The sequence below is a fragment of the Delphinapterus leucas genome, chromosome 9, assembly GCF_059928025.1.
Source record: "Delphinapterus leucas isolate spDelLeu-1000000601 "Yukka" chromosome 9, BTC_Dleu_Yukka2, whole genome shotgun sequence".
Classification (NCBI taxonomy): Eukaryota; Metazoa; Chordata; class Mammalia; order Artiodactyla; family Monodontidae; genus Delphinapterus; species Delphinapterus leucas.
The window spans coordinates 99,216,403-99,237,901 of NC_143137.1; the positions used below are offsets into that span (position 1 = coordinate 99,216,403).

General features: G+C 47.7%; 1 protein-coding gene across 5 annotated transcripts in view; it reads left to right on the forward strand.

Moving 5' to 3' along the window:
• Window positions 1–21,499, forward strand: part of VOPP1 (VOPP1 WW domain binding protein) — a 103,118-nt gene that overhangs the window by 60,509 nt on the left and 21,110 nt on the right. For 3 of the 5 annotated variants that reach the window (XM_089917900.1, XM_022593167.3, XM_089917903.1), the window contains 2 exons: window positions 10,173–10,250; window positions 16,294–16,430. In XM_089917900.1, the coding sequence (XP_089774026.1) occupies window positions 10,173–10,250; window positions 16,294–16,430 (215 nt within the window). The remainder of the gene's footprint in view (window positions 1–10,172; window positions 10,251–16,293; window positions 16,431–21,499) is intronic. The other 2 variants (XM_089917901.1, XM_089917902.1) reach the window with 1 other exon arrangement.

The window sequence follows — 21,499 nt, forward strand, 5'->3', positions numbered from 1 at the left end:
ATATTGTACCTATTAAATATGTAGAGTTGTTTGTATATCAGTTATACTTCAGTAGAACTGTTTTTTAAAAAAACCGATCAGGAAAGCCAAAACAGCGTCTCCTCCCCTGCTATGTTCCCGCCCGGTGCCCCGAGAGGAAACACCGACAAGCGGGTGGTTCTCTTTCCCGGCTGTGTCCTAGACTCACCTGAGGAGCGATTACCAACCCACAGGCAGAGGCGTGTCTTAAAACTGCCCAGTAATTGGGATGTGAGCCAGGGTCGAGAACCACTGCTTTCCAGAGTGCTCGTCACAGAGTGACCACCTGAAGCTGCAGAGGTTCCTCCCGGGCTGCCTCCTTTCCTGTTATACGCCCACAGGTGGAGGGTTCTGCTACTTCGTTCAAATGGAGAACTTTCCCATGGCAGGTTTGGGCCCTTAAGGAAAGGCTGGAGAGATGGTCTGCCATGTTAGGCCGTAATAAGGCTAAAAATAAATAAATATTGAAACATTAAATAATATTTTAAAAGCTTGTTATAGGAAGGTAGAATTGGTGGTGAGAAGTATATTTTAGGATGATAGACTCAATATTGGGAAAGAGATGGCCGTGGCACATTGATATCCATCTGAACGGGAAGAGTGCTTCGGGGAATTAGCGGGAAACCCGAAATGTCATGAAGATCACAGAGACCTAGTTTAAGGAGGGAAGAGGCGGGAATTCCCAGGATGTCAGTATGCTAAGGAAGCAAGCAGCCGACTGGGGTGAGATTTTAACAGCGCACGTGCGAAAGATGAAAAGTGGGCTCATCACCCAGTGCAGAGTGGTAGGGAACCTACGTGAAGGCTTCGGGAGAATCATCTAAGAGAGATTATTGAAGGGGCCTTTTGTGATCACTTGGAACTAATTTGGGTTTCCTGTTAATGTCCTGTGAGGTTGGGCTCATTTTTTCGATGGGACCGTGAGACGGGGAGATCTGTGACTTGACAGTGTGCCCGAGTTGCATGAAGACATTTAATAGCAACTCACTCCGTATTTCAGCTGATAGGATAGAAAGTCTGGTCTAAACAAACAGGCCAGTTAGGTAGATTTGTGGCTGATGTAATAACTGTACCTATAAAAGTACGATTAGTAAAATACCACCATGGAAGGAAGGTCTTTAATGGAATTGACCATTGGCTCCATCATCACTATTTTATAATTGATTTGAATGAAAATATGGAAGGCATGCTGTAGCAGTCACATTCTCAGGTTGTAGGGAGAGGGGTATCGCATCCAGCTCTTTCTTTTTTAAAGTTTTTTTAAAATTTTATTTATTTAATTTATTTATTTTCGGCTGCATTGGGTCTTCGTTGCTGTGCACGGGCTCTCTCTAGTTGTGGCGAGCGGGGGCTGCTCTTCGTTGCGGTGCGTGGCTTCTCTTGTTGCGGAGCACGGGCTCCAGGCGCGCGGGCTCTAGAGCGCAGGTTCAGTAGTTGTGGCGCGTGGGCTTAGTTGCTCCGCGGCATGTGGGATCTTCCTGGACCAGGGCTCGAACCTGTGTCCCCTGAATTGGCAGACAGATTCTTAACCACTGCGCCACCAGAGAAGCCCTCCATCTCTTTTCTTTTTCTTTTCCTTTCCTTTCCTTCTTTCTCCCTCTCCCTCCCTCCTTTCCTTCCTTCCTCATTTTTTTTTTTTTTTTTTTTTTTTTTGCGGTACGCGGGCCTCTCACTGTTGTGGCCTCTCCCATTGCGGAGCACAGGCTCCGGACACGCAGGCTCAGCGGCCATGGCTCACGGGCCCAGCCGCTCCACGGCATGTGGGATCTTCCCGGACCGGGTCATGAACCCGTGTCCCCTTCATCGGCAGGCGGACTCTCAACCACTGCGCCACCAGGGAAGCCCCTTCCTTCCTCTTTTAAAATTAATATATAATTCAAATACCATAAAATTCACTTCTGCTTTCTTTATATCCAGGCAGTGAACTGATCTGTCTGAGATAGCTGATCAGAGGGCACCTGGTGGTGTTTGGACCACGTGCCTGGGTGCATGTCCCCCCTCTCCTGCTGCAGGGCCCTCCCTTTCTGCCTACACCGCTGGCTGTCTCCTCTCTGAATTGCCATGCAGCTAGGCCAGGACTCTCTATGTGGAGTGACCTCTCATTCTCTTCCATTGATTTGCTTACTCCAGGCAGCCTGTCAGACTTTGGGAAGATCTCGGATTCCGGATTATGGTTCAGGATGTGAAAAGATTCCACTTTCTGTTCAGGCCCAAGCCTCATTCTGCATCTGACCTTACCGTGGGGCTATCTGTGGACATTGCCGTGCTAAGTCATCGCCATGTGATCATTGCAGAGAGGAGCAATAGAATTGGCTGGATGTGTTCAGCACTCCTGGGTCCCAACAAAGCTTGATTCTTCATTTAAGTGACAGAAAGCTAGGAGTGCCTTGAGTGACAGAATGAGGCTCCCATTCTGACTGGCTAAAATAATGAGCCAGATTCCATACGTTTAAATGTTATAATGGATAACTGTAAGATCCTGTATTTAGATCCCTAAGCCCTGTACCAGTACAGGATGGGAAGATAGAACTTACTGGCTCAGAAAAGCTTGGAAGTTTAGTTGACAGAAAGTTCCTTCTGACTCAGCTGTGTTATGGTTGCTAAAAATGTTAATACTGTCTAAGACTGCAGTCGTGAGAGTAAATGGGCATTTTTCCTGAGCATGGGGAACCAAGATTTTACCCGAACTGGGCATGATTTCCTGGAGGAGAGAAGGTTCCAGAAACATGAGAACCACTTCCGATGTTGAAGGGCTGGCTCTTGCTGGAACGGCCATGGGAGGTGTGGGCAGCCTCTGGTGGGGTGGTCAAGAGGGAAGGTGAGTCAAGGATGTGCTGGGGGTGAGTTCCTCCCTATAAGGAAGGAGGGGCAGAGCTCTTCAGGCTCTTAGGGGACGCCTGCCAAGGGTGTTGTATGGCTGAGGGACTGGCCAACCTCGGCGCTGCCCCTGAGTTTCACTTACCTTTTGGAGTTTTCTCTGACCTTGTGGGGCTGTGTTTAGTTTTTTCAAGGAGCCCAGTTTCTCACAGGTTAATTGGAAATCTCTGATAACCTTGAATATACTCCCTGATTCTAACTCAGGAAGCCTTCTTTAAGCACCTGCCTTGGAAAAGGCAGATGACAATAAAAGCAGCGTAAGAAGCAGGTCCAGGTATCAAGATCCATACGGTATATAATTGAGGAGACCAGACCAACCATCAAGCTAAGAAACTGGGGATTGGACAGGAAAAAAAAATGTCCTGGCTGATACATAGAAGGGAGAGCATGGTCTGCTGAGACTTAACCCGGAAGGTGCGGGAAGGATTGGCCTCGTGCCTGAGATGGGGTTGATGGGAATTTACTTAGAACCCTGAAGTTTTCTGTTTCAGCCATGTCCCGTTCTTTAACACCAAAAAAAAAAAAAAAAAAATTCCATCCCCATAAACTCCATCTCTAGGCTTCCACCCTGAAGACTCGACTCATAGTTTAGTTGCTCTACTAGATGCTGAGTTGATTTTCCATGAATCAGTTTAAATATAAATGACCATTTTACGCCACATGAAAAACTCTACTTAGCAACAGTTGGCCATTTTTTTTAAGAGAGTTTGTAACTTTATTAACATTGGACGCTCCCTGACTTGATGTGCTGTCTTTCTCTATTCCTGAGACTTATGTGACTCGAAGGCTAAGAATGGATGTGTCTGGTGGGCAGACCGCTCCCCTCCTGGGCAGTGCCGAGACGGCATGTGCTTACTTCTTAGGCTCCGCAAACTGCCAAAGGGGCCATCCTGTTATATTTGCATTTAATCTCTAACTTGTGGCAGATATACTTCTAGACATAAGCATCGTCAGAACCACATCACCTTTCATATCCTGGGGGGGAAAGGCTACACACCCTGATTTTACCCGTGTGATGTACCCAATTACAAATTCACACCTGCTCAGAGTGGACCGTTCGTTTTCTTACCTTATCAGAAGTGTGTGTTTGGATCCTGGGATACGGTGGAGAATACTTGCTTAACAGGAAGCAACTCCAGGGACCCATTTCTGCTAATGTACATGCTCTTTTCACTCTTCTAAAGCAGGCGTGTGTGTTTCAGACTCCTAGACCTATAATTAGATATGTCCGGGAGTAGATTTAGTAGTTAAAAGCAATGTCCTTTCTACTGCAGGTTTGAGGGTCTGGCACACAGAGTAGAACGAGAAGGAAAATTCAGTTCTGTTGTCTCCATCCTGATTTGTTCTGCATGCAGCACAGTGAAGGTCACGGGCTTAGTCAGTCTTCAGCCGTCCTTTGGAACACCAGTGCCACCTCAAGGCTTGGGCACTGGGAGCAATAGACCTGGTGTGTTGGATGATGACTTATTTAGTAGCTAGACTGCCTGCTAATTTTGGCTACTTTTAACATTCTTTTCAGAATTACAGCTGTTTGGAATGTCAGCAGGTGTGTGCTTAGGGCCCCAATTTACCAACAGGTTCATTGGAAGAAAGCAGCAGAGAGAAGGGGGGTGACAGTGTCACCCCACGGGTAACTGCGTGCCCCTTCGAGTGGTTGGCACTCCCCGGCATCCACATCGGGGGCCAGGCCAGGACTGCACATGAGCCACAAGTGTGCTTAGGGTGCATGGGTCTTCAGCTAAACAAGAGAGCGTAAAGGACACTCTGTTTTGAGAAAAGAAAGCGGATAACCAGTTGACAATGCACGTTTCTGCTGGTGTTCCAAATTTGGATCCAGAAAAGTGAGAGGTAGAGCACTTAGATGTTGAATCTTGCCTGCAGGAAGTAATTTGAATTAGGAACTCAAAATCGATATACTTTCTTAAATGTTTTTATTTTTTTCATTTTTTTATTGAAGTGTAGTTGATTTACAATGTGTGAGTTTCAGCAAAGTGATTCAGTTATACATATACATACTCTTTTTCATATTCCTTTCCATTGTGGTTTATTACAGGATATTGAATATAGTTCCCTGTGCTGTATGGTAGGACCTTGTTGTTTACATTTTGTACATAGTAGTTTGTATCTGCTAACCCCAAACTCCTATTGTGTCCCTCCCTCACCCCCTTTCCCCTTCGGTAACCGTAAGTTTGTCTTCTATGTCTGTGAGTCTGTTTCTATTTCATAAGTAAGTTCATCTGTGTCATATTTTAGATTCCACATATAAGTGATATCATATGATTTTTGTCTTTCTCTGTCTGACTTAATTCACTTAGTATGATCACCTCTAGGTCCATCCATGTTGCTGCAAATGGTATTATTTCATTCTTTCTTAGGGCTGAGTGTATTCCATTGTATAAAAATCAGCATACTTATAATCTTCGTTCTTAGGCTGAGGTGCGTGTGTGTGTGTGTGTGTGTGTGTGTAATTCGAGACAGGAGGCTCTACATGCGTTTAAAAGCTTGTGGAGATCCTTGTGCTGTGTGCTTCTTCTAACATGGGAACACTGTAGTATACTGCAGGGGCTTAGGTTTCAAAGCAGCAAATGTTTCCTTATGAATATAACTCTGAAGGGACGTGTTTTAACAAATTAGGGTCCCACCCTTATGGCCTCATTTAGCCTTATTTACCTCTTTAAAGGTCCCATCTTTAAATACAGTCACACTGAGGGTAAGGGCTTCAACACGGGCATTTTGAGGAGACACAGTTCAGTCATGACAACATCCCTCTGCATCACCAGTGTCTCCCATCACCTCCCAAAGCTTCTGAGCGTGGTCTCCAGAGTTTCCCACATACAAAAAAGGAAAGAAAACCTCACTAAATGTTTATCCCTGTTTCTGCTTTCCTGTTTTATACCAAGTTCACAGTTGCCAGGCTGGAATGGACTCCAGGTGCCCTTCAGCCCTCACTGTACCCAGAGCTGGGCAGCTCTAATCATAGTCAGGGTCTGGGAAACATCTTGGTAGTAAAAGTGGTACAACAATGGGAGAGAAATGGTTCTGAGTTGGGAAGATCACAGTCTCTCTGCTCCTAAGCTGCAGATGTCTGCCATCTGCGTTCTCCATCCCCTGCAGCCACCTCCCGCCCTCATTGAGAGCTGTTGATAGTAGGCAGACGAGTGGGGGCATTCCCACTGGAGAGGGAACGAGAGTTGCATCTTCTAGAATTTGATCACTGCAGGTCATCTAGTAGAATTAGGAGCAAAAATGCAACAGCCGTCTGACCCAGTGTCACCCAGGCAGAAGTCATGGGGGACCAGAAAGAACCCTTAGCCCAGCACCACTGACAGCAGGAAGTGATCTGCTAGTCAGGGGACTTGGACCTGCAGCTGCCCAGAACCTACCAGGAGGATGAAAGAAGCCCATCTAGATACAACAGAAATTTGAGCCTGTCTGCTTTTGACCTGGGGCCTCCACAGCAGTAGCTTTGAAGGAATATGTATATCTGTGTGGCTGTATGTGTGACCAAAACGTACTTTTCACAGAGCACTTCTTTTGTGGGATTGCCCTCTGATTTTTTAAAAAAGATCTTTACCTTTGTAAAATACATGTCACAGCCCAATAACTTGATTTCATAATCATATCGTGACTAGTGGGTCACGATAGTTGAAAACACTGTTCTGTTGTATCATATTGTGGGAACTTCGGTAGTGCTTCCCAAATCAACACCATACTTTTACCCGATGTCACGTCTTACTAAGTTAGTTCTGTCTTTATGATTACGTTATCATCTACTAATTGTAGAGAGTTCTTGGCATGGAATGGTGTAGGTGATTTGGCCAATATGCAGTTCCAAGTTAAAGCAAGAACCCCTTCAGGCATTATTAAAGAGTGGTTGCTGGGGCTTCCCTGGTGGCGCAGTGGTTGAGAGTCCGCCTGCCGATGCGGGGGACACGGGTGCGTGCCCCGGTCCGGGAGGATCCCACGTGCCGCGGAGCGGCTGGGCCCGTGAGCCATGGCCGCTGAGCCTGCGCGTCTGGAGCCTGTGCTCTGCAACGGGAGAGGCCACAACAGTGAGAGGCCCGCGTACCGCAAAAGAAAAAAGTTGCTGAATTTCTGTCTGTGGCTCCATCCCAAGGACCTCCTGCCATTTACCCAAGGATTCTATGCTTCCTTCACATTGTCTGTTACCATGGTCTTGCCGAATTTCCACCTTTCCCTCCTGTTTCTTCTGGGCTTGGTTTGCTTTCTGGGAAACTTTAAATTCTGCCACATTAAACATCACCTTCCCCTCTACACCTTCTCACCCCCTTTCACTTTCTTAGGCATCCCTCCACTGCCCTTCTTAGTCCTCTCCAGTTGGTTTGTTCGCATGAGCTAAATGGTTGTGGAGTCTTACACGGTCACTGTTCGTGAGCACAGTCACGACACACCCTCGTGCTGATGTCCACAGCAGCTTGTTAAGCAGAGCCCTGGAAGAATAGGAATATCAAGTGGGATCTGAGAAAGTGGCCCTTTGGTGACAGAAGACTCAGTGTCACTGAAGAGGCAGTGTCTATGCAAAATGCCTTCCTGAAATACTGACCAGATCCTTTCTTGGCTTCAGCAGACAGTGACCTGGGCTGAGAGGAGGCGTGACATCCCTAGCGCCTTGTTTTCTGAGCTTATTTCAAACATGGGGTTGATAATGTTTACCTTGTGTGTTAAATAAGACAGTTGTGAAGCACTGACCTGCCATCTAGAATGTAGGATGTGACCAAAGCCTATAACCTTCGTTCTCATTTGTATGAGTTCTCCATGGCTGAGTAATAGATCACTAGAGACTAAGCTGATTGAAGCCACATGTATTTATTATCTTACAAGTCCTACAGATAACAAGTCTGGGCACAGCACTGTTGGGTCCCTTGCTCCAGGTATCACAGAGCTGAAACCAAGAGGTGGTTTGTAAATTCGTTCAGGTTGATGGCAGAATTCCTGTCCTTGAGGTTGTAGGACTGAAGTCCCAGTTTCCTTGCTGACTGGCTGGGGGTTGCACCCAACTCTTGGAGATCACCCTTAGTCCTAGCTCTCTTCTTCAAGCCAGCAGGAGAGCCCCCGGTCTGCTACAGCCGTCTTACACAACATATCACCTTATGTAATGTTCCATAATCATGGGAGTGGCCATCCCATCATATTCACAGGACCCTCCACATTTAAGGGCAGGAGATCATGCAGGCCATGTACTCTGGGGGGGGCAGGAATCTGGGGCCCCTCTCTGAATTCTCTCTACCACATTATCACATTTATCATGAATCTAACATAACCCTCTCAGTGAATCATCCCCGACACCTGGTCTTAAACTGTATCATCCGCCACTCCCTCCCCCGAGCTATTGATCCGCCGGCTTCTGCTTTATTTTTCACCGCAGTGGAACTTACTGCCATCTAACCCAGTTCATGTTTTTCTTGCTTGTTGTTTGTCTCCCTCTTCTAGAAAGAAAGCTCCTCCATGGCAGGGACTTCTGTCTGGGTTTTCATTGCTCCACCCCCAGGACCCAGCACAGACCGAGTTCAGAGTGGCACTTCAGTGACTTTTTGTTAGATGCATGGGTTGTGGGAACCAGTAGTGTTTTGAAGCGCACACTTCAGTGCTCTGCTAGATCTTGGTTGGTTAAGTCAAGTTAAGCAGATTAGCTTGTGTCACCAGCTTATTGGAGCATCTCGTCAAAATCATGAGATATTCATGGACTGTGGGAGGAATGGGCGGGAAACTTCTGATCATGTGGAGAAGCGTGTGTGTGTGTGTGCGTATGTGTGATGGCAGTGGTTCAGTGGGGGTCTCTCAGCTCAATTTGTCCTTGAAATGATAGAGGATTTAGCAGTGATTGGGTGCTGGGTGTTTAAAAACCTAGAGGTAAAGCCCTAGGAGCCAAAGAAGGAAAAGCAGCGCTGGAGCTCAGGTGTACTGAGTTCCATTGTAACTCATAACTCTCCATCTTAACTAATGTTTTTGTTTGTTTGTTTGTTTTGTTTTGTTTTTGTTTTGCGGTACGCGGGCCTCTCACGGTTGTGGCCTCTCCCATTGTGGAGCACAGGCTCTGGACGTGCGGGCTCAGCGGCCACGGCTCACGGGCCCAGCCGCTCTGCGGCATGTGGGGTCTTCCCGGACTGGGGCACGAACCCGTGTCCCCTGCATTAGCAGGCGGACTCTCAACCACTGCGCCACCAGGGAAACCCTTAACTAATGTTTTATAGGGAGCTATTTTCTACATATTTTTCTACATAAAACAAGTCAATTTGTACTGGAATTACCTACAAATTGTGTCCAAGGTCTTGGATCAAATTGTGCATTTCTCCCAACTACTTCTTTGTTTTTAAAAGAAAAAAATTGCCAGGAACCTAGATCACAATTCTGTGATCATTTAATATGATTGAGAAACAGCCTTGTCCACCCTCGCACACACCCAGTCCACTGCCACTTGGATTGAAATTGCTTTAGTGAAAGTGTCTCTGTGAAAACCAAAGTGCAGACGTTTTCACAGCTCCTCTCTTTTCATAAAGAAGGCGGGGCTGGAGAAGAGTGGGAATATTGAAGGAGGCCAAAATAACCGCTTGGAGCCTGGACCCTGCTCTGGACCTGCCCTCGGAGGGAGGGCGAGGGCCTTTCTCAGGGATCTTCTGGGGGAGGGAGGGTGCTGAGCGCTGTGAGTGTCAGCATCGCGGGGGCAGGACAGGTGTGAGGAGCCCTGGCCCTTGTCAGCACTTCACACGAGGATGCTGGCCTTCAGACTTAAAACAGTGCTGTAAGGAGCTCCTGCCCACCCACCCCTTTTGCTTATGGGGAAACTGAGGCTCACAGCGGTTGAATAACTTGCTAGAAGTCCTGCAGCTGGCAAGTGGCAAGACCAGGACTAAACCACCTGACTTGTCTGACTTCGTAACCTCTGCCCTTGACCTCGCTGGCCTTGTTGGTACAGATTCCCATCTTCTGACGGGGGTCAGCGCTGAGCAGGGTCTACAGCGCTCTGATGCTCCCCTCTGGTTTCATGCAGGTGTTTGGTCATCCAGTTACAGGGCCTCCCCGGAAGGAAACCACTGTGATTCTGCCCACAGGATATGTAGCAGACAGGTGCTTTGCATGACACTGTCCCTCTCAGCGCCTTCCGTTTGGGCCACCCGTTTGGACTACCGCAGCTCCGCTAGTTTCCTAAAATGCAGTGGTGGCAGTTCTGTCCTTTGCACTGAAGTCTGCCTGGACCTCCCGACTGGTCTGGCCCTTCTTCCGCAGGATGCTGACGGCCTGTGCCCTCTCTCCCACAGATGCCGCCCTTATGAGGACTGCTGTGGCTCCAGGTGCTGTGTGCGTGCCCTCTCCATACAGAGGCTCTGGTATTTTTGGTAGGTCACGACTCTTCCTGGTCTCATATGCTCCCCCTGCCCTCCCCCAGGGCTCTGCCCGGTCAGTTTGTCACAGCCAAGGTGACATCACCTCCCCCTGAGGCACCGTGGTCTCTGGGTGGCCTCAAGAAAGCAGGTACGTTGGGGCTGGCTTCATGTCAAGCACTTCTGCTCACGGAGTTTGGAGAAAGCTCGTCCCCATTTCCACAGACTTGTGGCTCGGAAAGAAGACTTACTCTTTTGGAAGCTGGACTGTACAGAAGCCTGGTTCTTCAGCGGCTCCTCCACCGATTTCTGAAATGGAGCTGAGGCCAGTTGTGTTAATCAGAGAATCAGCCCATCTCGTTATAAAGTTTCCACTGCCTGGAAATCTTCCGTATTCGCATTGTGTCAGCTGAGTCCTGACTTTCCAGACAGACAGCCCGCATCCTTGCCCATCTTCCAGCTCTACTGGGGGAAGTTGGAAAAGCTGTCTGGAGTCTGTAAGATTGGACCTCGGGAGAGAATGAGGGAGTAAAGCTGACAGAGTCCTAAAAGGATAGGATGCAGAGTTTCCACTAAGGAGAGGAACCTCCCGTGAGTGGCCACCCTCAGAGGATGCCTGTTTAGAGGTTTGTCTGAAGATTCATTTGACTCTGTAGATAAGAGATAGGCTTCAGATGACAGAGATGGCAGAGTACGTGTGGGAAAGGATTTGCCTAAAACCAAAAGGGCATTTCCTGTGCCTGCCACGCTCTCCTCTGCACCACTGCGGAGGTACAGTCTTCGAGGCAAACCCCGTGAGGGATTAGGACCCAGCTTTAAGGTTTAAGCTTCTTCATGGGTTTCAGATTCTGACATTCCTGACGTCTAAAGACTTTAAGGCCTTTCCTGAGCATGTGGTGGCAGACACTTGAATTTCTGGTGAGATTTTTGCCTTTGCCCCCTGACAGCTGTTCCTAATGTTTGATTAGGGAAGCCAGCAGGAAGTGGGTACTCCACCTGCCCCGTTTTCTTTTAATAGGAGACCCTCTTTTCGTTCTCACCATCACCACCGCCTTGATGGGGCTTTGGCCATTTGGGGGCTGGACTCACCTGTCACATCGGGCCCTGAACAGTGCCACGCTGGTGTTGGCTTCTCCCCACCTCCTAGTTGCTAGTGCCTCAAACTCTGTAATAGAAGGAGAACTTTTTTACCCTGAGATTTTCCACATGTTAACACCTCTGTGTACCTATCAAGGTGGAAGGGACTGGTACCAAAGCTGGGGTGAGGAGGGCCGGGGGAGGGGGCATTTCAGAGCTTTGCCTGGCTTTACACACGCGCCGCCTCAGAACTTGCCTCCCCGGGGCCTTGTGGTCGAGGGTCCCGAAAGGGATCAGCCGTGCTTCAGGTTGGCCTGAAACACCAGACGAGTGATGATGAGATTGTGGAAATGCTCCTAAAAAACGAGAAAACGTGTCAAAGTTTAGACATCACGTGATTAGAAAGAAGGAAAAATGGAAAGTCCAGGAGAGCTCTGAGGGCCTGGCTGCTAGAGCAGCTTCTGTCGACCTTCCCTGGAAGCGTTCGTTCCCTGAGCTGGTAGCCGGTGCTTCTGAGCTGTTGGCCAGCGTCACTTGTCAGGGTCAGGGCACCTCAGCGAGCCAGTGGGTCCCTACACAGAGGCATCTCATGAGAGCTGTGGAAGGAGGGCAGGTCTCCAAGGTCGGGGTGCCAGATACCAGAAGGTTTGGTTGAGTTCTTTGAGTTGAGATTCTGATACCAGATAGCAGCTTCTAAACTGGGGATACAGCCAGACAGCACCTTGAGATGCAAGTCTGAGGTGCCCCAGCTGCAGTCAGAGGACACTTGGTTTCCGCTCCATGGGTTCCTTCTCTCAGTTATGTGTCTGGTATGGAGAAGGCCCCACGGCAGCCGGGCTCCTGAAACAGACAGATGTCTAGACACATGGAGAGTTTTAGACCAGTGTTCTGGAAACAAGGCGTGCAACCTCTGATGCCACAGACGTTGGGGAAAAAGCTGCACAGCTTCTGACCGGGCCTCAGAGAGGGCCTTCCCTGCGAAGTGCCCAGCACATCGCACTCAGAGAGGGCCTTCCCTGCGAAGGGCCCGGCACACTGCACTCAGAGAGGGCCTTCCCTGCGAAGGGCCCAGCACATCGCACTCAGAGAGGGCCTTCCCTGCGAAGGGCCCAGCACATCGCACTCAGAGAGGGCCTTCCCTGCGAAGGGCCCAGCACATCGCACTCAGAGAGGGCCTTCCCTGCGAAGGGCCCAGCACATCGCACTCAGAGAGGGCCTTCCCTGCGAAGGGCCCAGCACATCGCACTCAGAGAGGGCCTTCCCTGCGAAGGGCCCAGCACATCGCACTCAGAGAGGGCCTTCCCTGCGAAGGGCCCAGCACATCGCACTCAGAGAGGGCCTTCCCTGCGAAGGGCCCAGCACATCGCACTCAGAGAGGGCCTTCCCTGCGAAGGGCCCAGCACATCGCACTCAGAGAGGGCCTTCCCTGCGAAGGGCCCAGCACATCGCACTCAGAGAGGGCCTTCCCTGCGAAGGGCCCAGCACATCGCACTCAGAGAGGGCCTTCCCTGCGAAGGGCCCAGCACATCGCACTCAAAGAGGGCCTTCCCTGCGAAGGGCCCAGCACATCGCACTCAGAGAGGGCCTTCCCTGCGAAGGGCCCAGCACATCGCACTCAGAGAGGGCCTTCCCTGCGAAGGGCCCAGCACACTGCACTCAGAGAGGGCCTTCCCTGCGAAGGGCCCAGCACATCGCACTCAAAGAGGGCCTTCCCTGCGAAGGGCCCAGCACATCGCACTCAGAGAGGGCCTTCCCTGCGAAGGGCCCAGCACATCGCACTCAGAGAGGGCCTTCCCTGCGAAGGGCCCAGCACATCGCACTCAGAGAGGGCCTTCCCTGCGAAGGGCCCAGCACATCGCACTCAGAGAGGGCCTTCCCTGCGAAGGGCCCAGCACATCGCACTCAGAGAGGGCCTTCCCTGCGAAGGGCCCAGCACATCGCACTCAGAGAGGGCCTTCCCTGCGAAGGGCCCAGCACATCGCACTCAGAGAGGGCCTTCCCTGCGAAGGGCCCAGCACATCGCACTCAGAGAGGGCCTTCCCTGCGAAGGGCCCAGCACATCGCACTCAGAGAGGGCCTTCCCTGCGAAGGGCCCAGCACATTGCACTCAGAGAGGGCCTTCCCTGCGAAGGGCCCAGCACATTGCACGGGCAGGGACGTAGGCATGCCCCTGGTGAGGGGGTGATGGGGAGCTGGTGTGGGGGCAGGTTTGCAGGGTGGGCAGGAGGTTGGCAGGATGGAGCTGGGCATCACGCTGAAGGAGGGCGGCTCTCCAAGCTGGTCCCACTTGACTCTGGAGGAATCTGGGCTCCTTACCATAACACAAGAGGTTTTGGAGGAGAATGCTTTCAGAAGTCCCTGCCAGCTCTAAAATCTTAAGTAATCTTTAACCAGGATAGTCTAATGAAATCCCCAGGATCAGAAAAGGTGTAGAGTTGGAGAGCACACTGCAACAGAGTGCAGCCTGGCAGGTGAGTGCAGCCCTGCTGCCAGGGCTCCCGCGGGGCTGGGGGCTGGGGCAGGTCGGCCCTGGATCTGCAGGGGCTCTGCTGCTGCCTGGGGCCTGCATTGGGAGCTGAGAACTGCTGTTCCAAGTGCTGCGGCGGGGAGGCAGGAAGGGACTGGAAAAACAAATTGAATTGAAGAAACCGGATTACTTTTGATGACAGAAAAGGCACAAACTTCCTCTCTTGATCCCAGGGAAGCTCCCCAGACCCGCTCAGCAGTGGAAGAGAATGTCTAGGAAACAATCGTCCTGTAACTCACAGCACTTCCAAGAGCTGCTTTCTTACCGTGGCACGCCCTCACCGACACCCTGCTTCCTCTCGCTGTTACCAGAAGCCCATTCCCCTGCACCCTTGTTAGTTTCTCTCACACTACTGCTTCAGTGAGGAATGAGCCTGATAATTGCCCCCTAAGCCGGGAGCTGGTCTCCTGCCATGTGACTTTGTTCTTATTTGCTTGCACCTGTGTGCTCTCCAGCAGTCCACGGTGTGAGGTGTGTATCACTTTTATTTGTCTAGGAAGAAGTATGTACTCCATTTGACGGTGTAACCAACATTTTGGCTTGTCTCATGGAAGAGACCAAGATCTCGTATGGCTTCTGCATTTCTAATCCAGAGAGCCTGGTCCCTTGGGAGTGAGCAGTAGTGTTACTGAGAAGGGAAACCCTCATGTGCATTTAGCCTCCCTGTGCTTTACCTTTCCGCTCAGGTGTTTAGAGTTGGACCCAGGGTTGAACGTTAAGATTATCATGGAGTCCAAATGAAGCTGTCCCCTTTGGATTCCAGCATCTGACTTCGGAGAGGGCCTTGTTTTGCACACCTTGGATTCCTCTAGCTCCCCAAGACTGCGCCCCTCTGACCCCCCTCCCCATCTGCAGCTCACAGCTGTCCTCTCCGGGTCTGTCACCCACCCAGCTTTTCCTGTGGGAGCACCTGTGCTGTTCTTTCCACCCAGAAAGAAAGCTCCTTCCCTTCCCTTCAATTTGTCTCTTTCTTTCCATCACTCAGGCTCAGCTCAGATGTTGCTTTGAAGGAAAAGAAGCTCCCTCACTCTGGCAGATGCCCTTGTTAACCCGCTGCTTGCGTGAACTGTACCCTTGAAATGATGAACACAGCTGTGCGTTATGTATATTTTACCCGCCACTCCCACCCCGAACCTATGTTGCATCCTTGCTTTTCTTAGCACTGTCAGAGTTGTAAATAAACACTTTTGTTAATTTGTTGTTTACTGTCCCCCTCCCCTATGAGAACTCAAGTTCAGTGAGGGGGAGACCCCACCTGTCTTACGCCCTGGAATGCACAGACTGGTGCTGGGATCATGGCAGGTGCTTAAAATTTTTGTTGGATGAATAATGAATTAGACGAGAGATCAGAAAGCCACAATTTCAGTCCTTTTCCTGAATCATTTCCTGTCTGGTGCCCCTGATCTTTGTTCGTGTTCAGCGTTCCAAGGTTGTCTGGTAAACGCTTACTGACTGACTAATGGACTTAATTTAACCCTTAACATTATGTTAATTATTCTTGAAGGCTTTATTGTCTCCTCTTAAATTTCATTTGTGTGTGGACAGGTGCCTTTAGACCATGACATGGCCAGCTCTGCTGTGTGTGCATCCTTTACAAGAGTGTGTGTGCGTGTTGAGTGAGGTTCTGGAAGGTTCTGTGAGTCCCATCGTCGTATCAGTTTAGAGATGGGCAAGTTTCTCAGTTATGTCTGTGTGGAACAGACAACTCGGCCCTTCTCAGAATGACGCCCCCTGTTTCTAGAAAAACAGGTATAGTGCAAATGTGAGGTGGGAAGAGTCATTCATTCGTTCATTATTTATTGAATGCCAGTGATACATCTGAGAATTCTTAGATGATTTGGACAAAGGTCTGATCCTTAGCCGTCCGCTCTGTGTCCGTTAGACTGTAGGGTCATGGTAGAAGGTTCAGCCATACTTAGAACCTAGAGATTTAAAAACAGCCTGTTTATTGATTGTGAGCGTTTTCTCTATTCCTATAGTTTCTCTGTAATTAAGAAGTACTCTAGGAAGGGCACTTAAAAAAATATTTTTTATGGATGTTCATATAATAATGGAGAGAAAACTGCTAGAAAGGATCACGTGCTTACTCTTCTTGCTTTGACAGTAAAGAAAAATGGGGGAAACAGACAGTGAAGACCAGCAGTAGTGTTCAAACTGGATTGAAAAGGCATCTCCCGTTTTGACTAAAATATCGAGTTGAGGTCAGGAAGGTAATTGCACCAGCCCTGTGAAGCCAACAGCCATTTGGAGCTTTTGAAGCAGAAAGCTCACTTCGAGAGCTTCTCAGCATGAGTGGCCTCCATCCAGGGCCACCTAGAGCTCTGCAAGCCAGCTGTCTCCCTGGTGTGCTCCACCGGGCCCGTCCCGGGGGAAGGTGGTTGGGGAGGACCAGCCAGGGAGCCCTGCCGTCTGCCCGGGCCTCTGCCTGGGGCCTCACCTTGTGCTCTCGCCCAGGTTCCTCCTGATGATGGGCGTGCTTTTCTGCTGTGGAGCCGGCTTCTTCATCCGGAGGCGCATGTACCCCCCGCCGCTGATCGAGGAGCCGGCGTTCAACGTGTCCTACACCAGGCAGCCCCCGAACCCCACTCCAGGTCAGCCAAGCCCTCTGTCCTTGTCTCTCCTCCTTTCAGTTTACATGTTCTCTGTAAGCATGTTCTCTGCCACGGAATATGCTGGAAGAAAAAATTCAGGCCGTGTTTATTCATTTAAGTTCTGATGCTCAACCTTACTGTGCATTTGTGCTGATAATAAGTGCAATGTCTGCTGTGTTGTATGTCTGTCACCTCTTATTCTTACCTAATTATTGGTGCATCTTTTATGCATGTTTATGCAGCACATTATTTGCTCTTTTTTTCCTAAAAATTATTTCATGTGTAAATTTTTATGTAGAAACTGTACTGTCCGTGACATTCTTAATGCTTCTGGGCTAAATATTAATCGTGTTACTAAATGGTGACTTGCTTAGATAGTCTGTCCTTGCTGATCATTTGTTTTCTTTTGTTTTGCTTTTCATTCGTTCATTCAATAAGCGTTTGCTGTGCGTTTATGAGTATTGTGAGTACTTATTAATTGTGCTGCTATAGACATGTCTGCACAAGTTACATTTGGCCTATTTAGGGAACATTACCCAGAGTGGTGCCCCAGGGTCAAAAAGAATTCGTGATTTCCTAATTCTTATAAAACACTGCTTTAACTACCTGAACCTCAGACATACTGTGGTGAGTGAATTCAAGTTTCCCTCGGGACACGGGCCCGTTCCTTGTTTTGAAATTACATGTGAGATGTTTCCCTTCCCTTTGGGGGCAGGGGGCGCCAGGGACTCTGCAGGGCTGGGGAGGCACTGCTCCTTGAGCTCCTGTCTTTGGGCCCGTGTGGTGGGCCAGTGGCTGCGTGGCTCCCTGCGTGCCACCTGCCCCGTCAGGCTTCCCACCTCCAGAGTGTGGGCGGGCTCCCTCTATTCATCACACGCCATAGGGAGACAGTCGGACATCTAGAGTTCTGTTCCAGTTTTTACAGAGTTCCGGTTCTGTAAGATAAGTCCTAAGATCTGCTGTACAGCATGGGACCTATAGTTAGTAATACTGTGTCGTATACACACGCCTTTGCTGAGTGGAGGTCTTATGTTGTGTCATCACAAATTCAGAGGGCAGCAGGAAATGCTTGGAGGTGATGGATAGGTTTATGGCATATATTGTGGTGATGGCTTCACGGTGTATATGGATTTCTAAACTCATCAAGTTGTAGACGTTACATATGTTCACCTTTTTGTATGTCGATCACACCTCAAAGAAAAAAGAAAGAAGTTGGGGGACTGAGCGTGGGAAGAGCTCTCTCTCATCTGCCCTTTAGACACAGAGATGCTGAGATGGGCATTTGCTGGTCTGTGTTTTATAGTTTTATTCCACCAAACACTCCACCGGGTTTTCTTTTATTATTTTTTAAGACGTTGCTAAAAATCAGAATATGTGTTTTCCATAACAGTTCCGAGGTTGCTGTAGCTTAAACTTTCTCTCAGGGTTAGTACCACTTTTCATGCATAAGTGGATTTTTATTCTTTCATATTTGGAAAGATTTGAAAAGCTTCAAATCTATGCTCCAGCATAGGGCAAAGTGAAAATTTTCAGTTAAAATGGGAGGCCAAACCTAGATTTTATCTGGCTTAGTCTGAGTTGTCAGTCCTTTGATTTTTTTTTTTTCAAGAAGCAGACAGTAGATCAGAGAAATGGGTAAAAGACTAATGAATTTCCTTTTCCTTCTGTCTTCATGACATGGATTTTTAGTGTCCCGTGTGGCCACAGATGCAAGATGCCACGTGTGCTTGGCCCACAGCGTCAGGCGTGGGCTGGGGCCTGGGAGCTGAGCTGCCTGCACACAGCAGCCTCTTTTCTTTCTTTCTTTTTTCTTTTTTTTTTTTTTGCGGTACGCGGGCCTCTCACTGTTGTGGCCTCTCCCGTTGCGGAGCACAGGCTTCGGACGCGCAGGCTCAGTGAATGACGTATCAATGAAAAATTAATACAAAAACATATGCAATGTAAGTGAACTGACATTTAAAGGTAAATTCATAGCCTTATTCTTTGTTACAAGCTTAAAATAAGAAAGTGAATTAGCTGACCTCTCCTTGAAAGAGGCTCAGAAATTAATAAACTCACAGAAAGCAGTAAGAAGTACATAATAAAAAATAAAAATTAATTATAGGAAAAAGAAAAATTGATTTGCAGATCTAAAAGTTAGTGCTTGGTGAAAGGCAATACAAGTAAATGATATTGCTAATATAGATCCAGAAAAAACTATAATTGGAAAAGATACATGCACCCCTATGTTCACAGCAGCAGTATTTGCAATAGCCAAGACATGGAAGCAACCTAAATGCCCATTGACAGATAAATGGCTAAGGAAGATGTGGTATATATACACAATGGAATATTACTCAGTCATAAAAAGAATGAAATGATGCCATTTGCAGCAACATGGATGGACTTATCATATTAAGTGAAGTAAGTCAGAAAGAGAAAGACAAATACCATATGATATCACTTATATGTAGACTCTAAAATATGACACAAGTGAACTTCTCTACAAAACAGAAACAGGCTCACAGCCATAAAGAACAGACTTGTGGTTTCCAAGGGGGAAAGGGGTGGGAGAGGGATGGAGTGGGCGTTCGGGATTTCCAGATGCAAACTATTATGTATAGAATGGATAAACAACAAGATCCTACTGTATAGCACAGAGAACTATATTCAATATCCTGTAATAAACCATAATGGAAAAGAATATAAAAAAGAATATATATATATATATATATATATGTCACTTTGCTGTACAGCAGAAATTAACACAACGTTGTAAATCAACTGTACTTCAATAAAGTAAATTTTAAATAAAGTAAATGACATTGCCAGTCCCATCCCTGATAAATCTAATTAGTAAAGCTGGATAAAGAAAAACTAAAATCATAAATTGAAACATTACATATCCAGAGGAGATTAAAAATTACAAAGAAGTACTTCTGAAATGGAAAATTTTGGTAAGATAGGAAAGTGTACATTACCAAAGATTCATTAGAATATTGAAAATTTCAGTGGTCCACAAAGCAAGCAAGAGTTTGAGGATGTTTTCAAAGAGTTAGCTCTCAGAATGGCTCCAAATTCATATGGTATCTTTGAAACTTTTAAGAAACAGTTCATGTCAATGCTTACGAATTACTACAAGTATAGAAAGTTATGGAAATTACCTAATTTGTTTTGTAAAGCTAGTGTAACTTGTAAAACTCGTGTAACCAAAATAAAATTATATTGGATCATGTTTAATGATCATAAATACAAAAATCTTGGGAAACTGAATTAAACAATGTGTCAAAGAAGTAAACTACCATGTCCAAGCATCGATCTTCCTAAGAGAGCAAGCTGTTAACATTGCAAGTTATATCAAAAAGCAATGATTGGCAGCAAATTCTGGGAAGAAGGTGGAGTCAGAAGCACCAGGATTCTTTCCCCTCACCTAGACAAAAACTGTCCTGGCAGAATCTATCTGATGTAACTACTTTGGAACTCTGAAATCTGTTGAAGGCTTGCACCTTCCAGGGGAAAGCTTGGAGGGTAAATTGCAGCTAATTTTGGTCAGTATCAGCTCTTGACACAGTAGCAGCTAACTATCCCTCACCCTAGGCCGCATGGCAGGCAGCTGTGCACAGGATTCTGGGGCAGCCTGCAGCAGACAGGCGGCAGAAAGGACCCTGTCCTCCAGATATTGGGGATCTGTGCTCTGATTGCTGTTTACTGCTTCTGAGGAAAGAGGAGGCAGCCACTGTTGTTGCACCTCCCCTTCCAGCTGAAGTGACCTCCAGGGGATTTAAATGTCTGGTGCCCTTCCCCATACCCCTTTATTTTTCACTTTTTCCCCTCTTGGGAGCCAGGCATTAAATACTAGAACATTCAAAACAACTGTGTATACAGGAAAAATTAGTAAGTGACTGCACATCCCCAGTGAAAGGCTCAGAAAAGACTTGAGAAGACAAGTTTACACCTCAGGCTTTTCCTCTGCACAGAGTCAGCCTACAATAACAGCAACAAAAACCCAAAACAATAAGCAAAAACAAAATCAAAAAACAGCAAACACGGGGGAAGGGAGAGAATCTGATTTCCAGGGTTATCACATTATTCGATTCAAATGTCCAGTGATCAAAAAAGCATAGAAAGAAACAGGAAAATATGGTTCATCCAAAGGAAAAAAAATCAAATCAACAGACTGTCCCTGAAAAAGACCTACAGCACATCTGCTAGGCAAATCTTTTTTTTTAAATTAATTAATTTATTTTTGGCTGCGTTGGGTCCCTGTTTCTGCGCATGGGCCCTCTCCAGTTGCAGCGAGCAGGGGCCACTCCTCATCGCGGTGCACAGGCCTCTCACTATCGCGGCCTCTCTTGTTGCGGAGCACAGGCTCCAGACGCGCAGGCTCAGCAGCCATGGCTCACGGGCCCAGCTGCTCCGCAGCATGTGGGATCTTCCCGGACCGGGGCACGAACCTGCGTCCCCTGCATCGGCAGGCGGACTCCCAACCACTGCACCACCAGGGAAGCCTTAGACAAATCTTTTGAAGCAAGTGTCTTAAAGATGCTCAGAGAACAAAAGTAAGATGTGGAGAGAATCAAAACAAAAACAAAAAAATGTGTCTACAAAATAGAAATATCAATAAAAAGAAACCCTAAAAAGATATGAACAAAAAATTCTGAAGCTGAAAAGTACAATAACCAAAATGAAAAATTCACTACAGGATTCAAAGGCAGATTTGAGTAGACAGAAGAAAGGATCAACAAACTTGAAGATATGACAATGGAAATTATGTAGTCTGAGGAACAGAAAGAAACAAGATTGAAGAAAAGTGAACAGAGCCTCAGACCTGTGGGACTTCATCAAGCAGATCAGCATAGGCATCGTGGGGTGGGAGTCTCAGAAGGAGAAAAGAGATAAAAGGAGCATTATTTAAAGAAATAATGGCCAAAAACTTCCAAAATTTGATGGAAGACATGAATATAAACAACCACTCCAAGTAAGAGGAACTCAGAGACCCACACCAAGACACATAATCAACTTTCAAAAGCCAAGCACAAAGAGAAAATCTTGAAAGTAGCAGGAAGAAGCAAGTCATCACAAACAAGGGA